Genomic DNA, 10,655 nt, shown 5'->3' on the forward strand with positions numbered 1-10,655 from the left:
AATCTCAGTTAGCCCACTATAAAAAAAAAAATATAAGCTTCTGTAATTTGTTCCCTAACGACGAGTTTCTAGATCACAAAATTCCAGTTTCAAATTGGCCATGCTTCAGCGCTTGCTATATTTCAAATCATCTGACTGTTAATGGGAACAATTATATCAATTAGATAAAATTTTACTTAAATTGAAGTTTTTTTTAAAAATACAATAATTCTTTAACTTCTGCGCATTATCGCATTGTGAAGCGCCTCGGCAAGACAAGCTTCGCCCTATTCAAAGACAATTGACAAAACAGCAACTATTTTACTCCATAGACTGGAAATAATTATTTAAAAAAATGTATAAACCGCACGATTTTTATGAGTAGAAATTTACCCATTGATATTTCTCGATTTCAAACAATTTATCTCGTCTAACTTCGTCACATTAAATCATTGGCTAATATGATTAAAATAAGGCCAAAAATTAGCTTTCCTTAAAGGAAAGTTAAATTTAAAAAAAAACTTCGTCACATAAAACCATAAGCACAAAAACATTTCTATTCGAAAAATTAATATAAGATACTTACACAAATTTACTGTAATTTTTATCCATCCCTGAACCAAATGTGTCGTGATTTTTCCACTTGTTTTTGTTTTTTCAAATGTGCCATTGTCTTAGAAAGACTGTGAAAACAGAATTACCTCAGGCTTAAACGATGGGTGAGGTACACTAAGTACTATTTCTAGGAATTGGGCTTATTACTAACGCAGGAACGTTGTCTTTGTCACAATGATTTTTTTTTACCTATCTTTCTGGATTAGTATAATATTATATATGCACCCTCGGGGCAAAACTGGATAAACAAAAACCTTTCAGGATTGTGATTTTTAAAGTTTATACCTTAGGTACAAATTAAATTTTTCAAAATAGATGACATTTCTCTTCAATGATCTCTTGTTGATCAAGATGATATTTTGGGTACCATAACTCAAAGGAATTTTGGGTAATTCTCTCTCGTTAAATCTAAGAGAGGTCCTTCGTGTCCTAAATTTGCGATTTTTAAAAAATAATATTCACTTTTTCTCTCTTTCTCTCGTCCTCTATTTCTATTCCCTATTCTATATCCCCTGAGAATATGACATGTTACCTCACAATGTATTCTTCCTTCCAAATGATATATTAATTATCATAACCGAAAGTTTTACATTTCTTGTTACATTTGTTAGCAAAAACTTAATTTTTTTAAATAATTTAGTTTATCTAATTATCAATTGCAATAAAAATATAATAGTTTCAAATATTGAGATGAAATCAAAGATAATTTCGATTTATATGATTAATGGAAATTAAACGAAGGTACAGTTTCAATTATGTACTTGTATTATTTTATATTTACAAAATTTTCCAATCTAAAATTGTTTTTCAGTGTTTTAATGTTTTGTTGTCTCCTTGGTCGTACAATTAGAAGGCTGGAATGCTCTCGTCGTTGTAATCCAAATACAACTTTTATCTTTAATCCAATTATGCCGGTTTCTTTGACATTTCTATTAATCTCACTTGTTGAGACATAAAACAGGTTTACGTTCAGTCATTTCGTCATAAAATTCCTCTTTTCTCTTGATATAGAAATCAAGTTGAACGTTTTACTAAAAGAAAACTCTTCCGTTCATTTATTTAAAATTTCCAATGATGAAATGATATATTATATATGTATATACATTTCAAAGAAAGGAGGAAATGACATGCGAACATTGGCAATTTTCCTCGTCATAGTTATTGAGAGGAAAAATTCTTGTTGATTTCCAATTTTTCTGCATCGTACCCATAATCCTTGGCCAGATCGGGCTGCAAAAATGAAACGTTCATTATTTAGAGACGGATTTTCAGCGTATTAAATAGATCAATGTAACGTGATTTGGACGGGTTAAATCACGGAAAAAGAGAGAGATTTATTGAAGGTTACTTTGACATCCTTTTTAAAAAAATCAACGTTATTGGACTTTCAACCAGAAGGGTTGAGCCTCCTCGATGTGATGACCCTAGGGTCTATACCTCGGTTGTTCATCTACCCTGTTATAACGCTGGGTAACTAGTATCTCGCTTGAGCCAGATGCTAGGAGATAGTCGCTTCCCAACCAATAGGGGCTTTAGACAACTAGGTCATTTCAGCTCCCAATGCATGCGAACATAAGCTAGCCTAACACTAACTAACTTCACTTTGTACAATCACACATATAAATACATTCGTACATTGCACTTGTTCCGATTAGTCGGTGGAGTACTCGATTTGTTCACGATATTATATCGTCTAATACACAGAGTATCTCTTTCTGTTTGGTTTGCTATATTTTTAGATCGGTGATTCGACATCTTAACTGATAGTAGTAAAAATAATAGAGAAACCATCACCATCAGATTTTTTACAAACTTAAATTAATTTAAATTTATAATTTAGTTCAAATTAGTAAAGGTTTCTACCAATCAGCAAGAAAGATGGTCATGGTTTAGAAGTTTCAAGTATATAAACCGTAATTAATTAAATATAAAAAGGTAAAGTAGTTCCCTTTATACAGGAGGGCTTAACGTCCAACTATCGGATCGATGTCGCGTATGAGGTATCGGCACCACTTTGCAGTACTTTTTTCAAATTAGCTCAAATTAATTATTCTTTTGATGTAAGGTCTTGGTTGAGATGAAAAAGCTAATGTCACGAGCGGGATTCGAACCCACGACCTTCGGTTCAATACCTCGTTGCTCTAGCCACTTGAACTATCGTGATTTCGATACACTCGGACACCAACCCCCATCTCAACCATCAACTTTTCGAATTTTCCCTCTTTTTGCCATTTTTTAATAGGTAAAACGAAGTATAGCTTCCCTAAACAGTTCCCCGTGGCCAATTCATATGTCGCCGGGAATCGAATCCTGATCCTGATTACACGACATTTGAAAAATGGCAAAAAGGTTTTGGAAAAAAAAATATTGGGAGTTCTGCCGCTATTCCTGTCCAAGCAATGGTTTCAACTTTTTTGCCCAAATGTCTGAAGAAATGTATCAGGCATTTGTATAAAAAAGTCATACCGCTACCTCCATGTCTGTCAACAAAGAACAATTATTTTGAAAGGTACTCGTTTCTCAACGCGAGAGATGGAACAGATCTTACGATAAAAAAAAAATTAAAAATTAAGTAACTTTGTGAATTATAATCCGTTTTTGGCGATTTTTTAAAAAATTCGATTGCTCTTAAATGGCTGTTTAGTACTGTTAAAAAAAAAACTCGTGGAAAATCTTTCACAATTTTAATCCAAAGAAAAAACACGAAGTGGCCAACTTTCGTTTAAGTCCTGATAGCAATATAGGTCCTTCTCTCGCTTAAACAAATAACAATACTTCAGCCAAAACGTTTTTTATTATAATAGAGAAAGAGACGTGGAAGGACATTGACGATCACCCCTTTATGGCTAGGGGTGGAAAAGCGCAAGGGTGGAAGAGTACGGGGTGGGTCTATGAGCATGGCACGTATCGGTTGGAAAGTCGTCCGACTCGATCTCGACCGATCGTTCATCGTTCGGTCTCGTTCATTGCAACCTGTTCGTTAATGATTCACGAACGGCGCATTGACGTCCAAGTCGTTATGTAATATTTTAGCTTTCCTCTTTTAAATTTCATTTATCATTATCCGTCTGTGTGTCACACAGAACCATGGCCTCGCCGATTGTTTATTTAACAAGGGTTGAAAAATTTTCAGCTTGTCACAGGCTCCATAGGTAAATGTCATTGTTATTACGCTTGAGAATACTGCTTAATTCTGATTAAAAAAATTCAATAATAACGATGAAAATTCATGCTCAATTTCTTGGATAGTATGAAAATAACAAATGTGATTTTCTTTATATTAAATAATTTAATTTCATGTATAGTATAAAAATAGCAAATTTGTTTTTTCTTTATTATTATATTTATTATTTGTAGCCTGCATATTTTTTTTATTTCTTACAATTGAGTTTGTAATGTTCTCTCATGGCCACAATTATATGACATGGTGAATGAGGCCTCGAGGCCATGGTCGAATAGGGCGACATGGAGCCTCTCCAGATAGCTTTTGGTTGATGTTCAGTGAATAGCAGGACTGTTTGATTTTGTTAATATAGTTCTAAATGTAAATATATTCGGTGTGCGTTTTCCCTCATCTAGCCTTGCTCTTCATTTTTTGCATGCACTATTCTTTGATAGTTGATATGACATGGTGGATGAGGCCTCGAGGCCATTGTCGAATAGAGCGACATGGAGCCTCTTGGTATGGGAAAGTGTAGAGAGACCTTAAAAATTGGTTTATGGTGTTTTTTAATAAGCAAGCTTTTTTGAAGTAAGGAATGTTGCATACTTTCTCATGCGAAGTTGTCAATCCATCTGCGCTGTATATTAGTATACAGAACCCAACAGTTCCACTCTATATGTCCAAAGTATACCAAGTAAATTTAGTTGGCCTTGGAAGTCACTGGTGGTCAAGCCTTCAATGAATTTGTCTCTTAAGTCTTGTATGGATTTCAAATAATTTAATTTCACGGATAGTATAAAAATAGCAAATTTGTTTTTTCTTTATTATTATATTTATTATTTGTAGCCTGCATATTTTTTTTACATCTTACAATTGAGTTGGTAGTGTCCTCTCTGGCCACAATGATATGACATGGTGAATGAGGCCTCGAGGCCATGGTTGAATAGGGCGACATGGAGCCTCTCCAGATAGCTTCTGGTTGATGTTCAGTGAATGTCAGGACTGTTTGATTTTTTTTTTTAATTTAGTTTTAAATGTAAATATATTCGGTGTGCATTTTCCCTCATCTAGTCTTGCTCTCCATTTTTTGCATGCAGTATTCTTTGATAGTATTAAACATTAAGGGACAAGGAAGTCTTGAGGTCATCATTGATTAAGACAAGTAGAGCGTTCTCAGGATGGTGCAGTGTAGAAAAGGCTTGAAGGTCTAGAACATTTAACAGGAAGTGTCACCCTCACAATTTGGGGATGACACTTTCAGAGATATTCCGAAAAGTGAATGGGGCACATATTAAAATGCTGAGTGGGGGAGGTCGGAAGAGGGGAGATGTTCAATTTGAACTGGAAAAAACAGATCGGGTGTGTTCCAGATTCGATACCTATTGCTTGAGCTAGTGCCAATCTTTAGAATTGAATTGTATGATAATTTAGTTCTCACGAGGGTGGGTTGAGCGATTATGTTGTGTGGTTATATGGCTACAGGTGGAAGTTGAAGAAGGGAATAATTAAAAAATTTTATTAATCTTATATTAAATTTTTGGTTTGCCTTGTCTATACATTTTGTAAATATATTTTATGTTTTTAATTAATTTGGTTTCAACAAGTGCGTTTTTATTTGTTTTATTTTACCTTTCCCCATATCCTTTTCTTTTAACTTATTGGCCCGCTTCCGATTCCTTTCCTATCCTCTAGTTTTGGAAGTGTCTTACCCTTATTTGTTGTGCCGTTGATAGATCAATTTCACACATTGGTAGGAGAGCAATAAATGTTTTTAAAATTTGGATTCAGGATTTGATCCGATTTTTGTTTTCTTTCCCCCCCTCAATTGTTGGCAAAATTGCTCACAGTTGCACGATCCAAACATCTGGATGCATAATAATTTATGTTGCATGAAAAAAATTGAAAGTATTTAATGAGTTGGATATTGGTCACAGAACCCAACAGTTATGTTCCATCCTCAAACATCCAAAATGGTAGAAGTAAAATTTTCTACAAAGTGAGTTTGGTTTGTACATCCAATGAAGATTTTGGTACTGGAAGTTGCTAGCATATATAGCATATTATATAACGTGTGACTTTGTATAACTTATGACTAAATCACTGGCATAGATGAGCTATAGAATTGGCCCAATGACGTTGCCTTGGGATACTCATGATTTTATTAGCTTTGAGGTCGATAGGCCATGTTGGCATTACCCGGGATATCTTTCTCCTAGTTCTCTATATCAGGTCAAATCTGAAGGTGTCATGGCAGCAGCAGGCATTCCGAGAACCCTGCCTGCCTGAAGCTCCCCCAAATCTCTAGTTGCTCCTTGTTATGTGAGTAGGCTATTGAAGCCTATGAATTGATGCTCTGTCCTTAAAGATATGCAGTGGTGGTCGATTCAGAAGGACTACCATGGCAGCAGTGGGTGTCATTCTTATTAACCCAGTGATGCTCCGACACGTTAGTCTCTGAGCAGCACTGAGGATCTTAACCGCCCTTAGCTGTAATTTCTTTGTCAAAAAATCCATCAATATCATAGGTCTAACAACTGTACAGCTATAGGGACATCTTTGGGTTTAGTCCCCAACATTTCCCACAAAGGTGTTTACACCTATCAACGGCAATTTTCGCTATCTGTGTGATTTCATTTAGTTGTTAGTTCCATGAAAGTCTTTGGTCAAAGATATTAAATAACTGTAATCACATATATATTCTGGTTTATTCTTAATGTAATGTTCCTTCACTTGACTGGTAATGAGTTACTAGTATTTGTTAGCTAAAATGTAATTTTATTTTTATATGAAAAATCTATGATTAAGTTGTTTTGTTTTCACTGGAGGTTCATTTTTAATTATAGACTTTTTTTTTAGCCCACAATTGTCGGATCAAGTTAACAAAGATGTGTATGGAAAATGTAACAACCCAAACGGGCATGGGCATAATTACAGAGGTGAATTAATAATCAATGAAATAGGCTCAGTATGAATTTCCATTGGAACCTAATCGTTCTATTTCTGTATTTTTCAGTCGAGGTGACCGTATGCGGGCCCGTTTCTAAAGATACTGGAATGGTCATGAATTTAAGTGATCTCAAGGCTCATATGAATGCTGCCATCATGGAAACGTTGGACCATAAAAACTTGGACTTGGACGTACCATATTTTAAAGACGTAGTAAGCACTACAGAAAATGTTGCTGTTTATATTTGGAATAAACTCATGAGGGAATTAGAAAATCCGTATTTATTGTACGAGGTTAAAATATATGAAACGGACAATAACATCGTTTCTTATAGAGGAGAGTAATAATTACTGCATTTCCCAAATGTGTTATACATATTTTATATAATATTACGACTGATCCTCTACCTATATTTTTGAATAATGTTGATTATTTGTGTACTTATTCACAAAGTAAATATTGTAACTTTTTTACATGAAGTGATTTTTTAAATTATTATTGGTGATATGAAGTATTTTTTAAATTTTAAGATTTCCTTTTTGTGGCATAGATACAAATAGGTATTCTGTTTATAAATAAAATATATGCTTGATAAATGCCATAATGAAATGTTTTATATGTTAACTGATAGAAGTACAGTTAATTTAAAAAAAATCTAATTGTTTCATTTTGATACGTACTATTCACCATCTTTCTGTCCTACGTGTATGTTAGGTAAATGGTTTTATGCTAGATCAATGCTCATGTGCTGTCGATCATATTACTATTGTCAGCATTCCTAGCGCTCTATGTAGTGCTAAGAAGCATTAGAACATGTATTGCGGTAATGTTCAAAAATACAACAAACCAGAGATATGCCAATTTTTTTAAAAATTAAATTTATTTATTAAAACTTGGTCTTATTAGACCAACCATTAATTTTACAATAAGATTTTAGAATAAATAAATGTTTACATTCTTATAAACCCATTGGTATAGTAAGATTTACAATTCATTTTTAACTACACAAGTTTATATGGCTGTTCTTTTTAATCTTCTCACCGTGTTTCGGTTGTGTAAGAGTTTGGTCTCTTCCACATTCTCATGCTGGCTGAGGCGAACCTGGTGTTTGGCGGCAAATCTTTGTATTCTGCCGTGACTTCAAGGATCTTAAGATCCCTATGTAAGTCCTTATGTACCAAGGTGTAGGTTACGTAAGATTTTATTTTGGAGTGTTTGTATGATTTTGATATTGCTGTGTTTGGTACAACCCCATAGTTGAATACCTTATGCCCACATAGGCTTTAGGACTTGTTTGTATAATAATATTTTATTTTGTATAGCAAGGTTGGAGCCACGTCCTATCTACCAGTATAGTTGCCTATACCTTAAACCTATTTCTGTCCTTTTTTTCTTCACGTATTCTTTCCATCTCAGCTTGGCATCTAGGTCATTCTCAGATATTTAGCTCTATTGCTGTATGGTATAGTAGTTCGATTGTGAGCGACGGAACATGGTCCACTTTTTTGTTTGTAAAGATTAGATAAACTGATTTATGCTAATTTAGCTTGATTTGCCATTTTTTTGTCCATTCGTTTATCTTATTACAAACATTTTGAAGGATTTTGGTTGAGTGGGTGATAGTCGGTCCAAGTGATATCACCGCTGTGTCATCTGCAAACGCAATTTTTACTCCATCTATTTTCGGAAAATCACTGGTGTATAACAAGTAAAGAAGTGGACCTAATACGCTACCTTGTGGCACTCCTGCATCCCTTTTAGTTTATTGATGAGTCCTTCACGCCAGACCTTGTTAAAGCTTGTGAGACATCAAGGAAGTTAGCAGAACACATTTGTTTTTCTTCAAGAGATTTTTCTATTGTCCGTTACTCAGTGAATTTGGTCTATTGTTGAATGTATTGTTCGGAATTCAAATTGGTTGTCAGGGATGATTTTCTTTTTTTCAACAAGAGTTTAGACACTGTTGGTAGTAGCGATATTGGACTATATGATTTGACCTCGTTCACCGTTTTCCTGTTTTTTTTTTTTTATCATAATGACTTCTGCGAATTTCCAGATGCTGGGAACATATTTCAGTCTGATTGCAGCATTAAATAGGTATGTTAATTTAACTATACCTTTTTTGGCAATTGTTTTATTATTTCTCCAGTGATAAGGTCAAATCCTGGTGTCTTTTTAGCAGGTAAATTTTTAATTTCTTGTGCTACTTCTTTAGGTGTAACTAGCTTTATATTTTCTTCTTGTGGAGTGGTTGTTACTTCAAGTAAGCAGCCATTGATGTTTTCATTTGGTTTGAAGATTTCAGCACGGTAACTAGCAAACAATTCGACTTTTTCTCTGCTGTCACTCGCCCATTTACCATCCTCTTTTTTTAATGGAGGAATTTGGGCGATTGGTCGTATGCCAAATGACCCTCGCCAACACCAGCTTCCACATCATGTCTTTCAGGATCTTCTTTCTGCAACTTCCTGAATTCTCAAGAGTCGACTCTATTCAACTTGTTGCAATGGCTAGGTCCTTGCTGGCTCTGGCTGGTAGAGTTCTCCCCTTTTATATAATCTTACAACAAGGGTAGAGGAGGAACGGAAAACAAAAAATGTTGGGCAAGGTGGTTAACTTCCTTCTTGGAAGAGTTGGACTCTTAACGGATTAATGGATTTCACACAAGTTGCTCTAAGAGGGAGCCGAACAGAGAACCCATCACTGACACCTTTGGCACCTCATGTTCAACAATGTTTGAGGCACTCGAGCTCAATGAAACACCTCTGATGCCAAGGTCATAAGTTTTTGGAACAAAATGTCTTGGTGGAAGATGTCGAAGGCTTTTGTTATGTCTAAAAATGGCTCCGACACTTTTTTGTTAGAAGTCATGTCAGCATAAATTAAAACTACGACTAATCTAATATTATTTGACATAACAAACCAATATCCATCAATTCTAGAAAAAGGAAATGATGGACATAGTACGAAAGACACTACACAGAAATTGTGCCGAAGAAAAACACAACTCACATACATAATACAAAGTGTGTTGCAACTAAATTCTTTAAATTCCACAGACAAATATACACACCAAAAGACAGACTAGGAAAGGGTAATCCAACATCAGCCATCATCGCAGAAGTATTTTTTTATTAATTGAAATTGAAATGTCAAAGAGAAATACTTCCCTGAATTAAAGCAAAGCATAACATTACACACATACACATATAAGTAAATACTCGCCATAGTAGACATCAACAACAGCAGCATAAACAACATATTGACAGATATGAACTCATTACACAAGAACATATAATTCACCACAGAAACAGAAAGCAATATAAACTTCCTAAATTTAACAGCCACACAAATTAAAAAGAAAAAAGACAGAAATCAAAAAGAACAACTAGAACAATAAAAAAACCCAACTTAATCCATCAAACATACCAACAAAAAAAATACTAACATCGACACTAAAAATGGCGAAATGCATGTCTGACAAAAATCAGATAGTTAGACCAAGTTTGGTAATTATCAGACTATACATATTATTATATCCCTTATCAAGATTATCCCTTCTATAAATATATGGTTGAATATTTTAAGTTAAAAGTTGTAAAATAATTAACTAAACAAAAATGTAAAAGTAAAACATGTTTATTACATATAAATTATGTTTTAAGCACAATTAAAAAAATTCAATATAAAATTATCAAATTTATCGATAAAAATGTAAAATAATGAATAAACAAACATTTATTCAAATTTCTTCAGCACTTAGAAATTATATTATGGCTTTTGTCCTACTGCTATTAGAAAACAAAAATTCAATAGAACATAATGCACTTATGATATTTTTGTTCTACGTATAGAATTTTATGCTTAAAGATAATTGAATAAGCTGTAATAAATTTTATTCTATGGGAATTTTTTCCCACTACAGCATATTTAGCCATCTTTGAATATTTA

At 33.9% G+C, this 10,655-nt stretch overlaps 1 protein-coding gene across 1 annotated transcript; it reads left to right on the forward strand.

Annotated features, from left to right (window-relative positions):
- The first annotated feature begins 3,567 nt into the window (after positions 1 to 3,567).
- Positions 3,568 to 7,335, forward strand: LOC106671259 (6-pyruvoyl tetrahydrobiopterin synthase). The gene is made up of 3 exons (XM_014402150.2): positions 3,568 to 3,746; positions 6,614 to 6,693; positions 6,771 to 7,335. The coding sequence occupies exons 1-3, from the start codon at positions 3,682 to 3,684 to the stop codon at positions 7,046 to 7,048; spliced, it is 423 nt and encodes a 140-aa protein (XP_014257636.1). The 5' UTR covers positions 3,568 to 3,681; the 3' UTR covers positions 7,049 to 7,335.
- The last annotated feature ends 3,320 nt before the right edge of the window (positions 7,336 to 10,655 follow it).

The sequence above is a fragment of the Cimex lectularius genome, unplaced genomic scaffold (genome assembly GCF_000648675.2).
Source record: "Cimex lectularius strain Harlan isolate CLEC.00 unplaced genomic scaffold, Clec_2.1 scaffold61, whole genome shotgun sequence".
Classification (NCBI taxonomy): Eukaryota; Metazoa; Arthropoda; class Insecta; order Hemiptera; family Cimicidae; genus Cimex; species Cimex lectularius.

Excerpts from the sequence above, each read along its gene's own strand:
- LOC106671259 (XM_014402150.2), top strand. The coding sequence starts at position 3,682 with ATGGCCTCGCCGATTGTTTATTTAACAAGGGTTGAAAAATTTTCAGCT. Across the intron at positions 3,747-6,613 it reads GCTTGTCACAGGCTCCATAG|CCCACAATTGTCGGATCAAG; the intron begins GTAAATGTCATT and ends CTTTTTTTTTAG. Across the intron at positions 6,694-6,770 it reads GCATGGGCATAATTACAGAG|TCGAGGTGACCGTATGCGGG; the intron begins GTGAATTAATAA and ends TGTATTTTTCAG.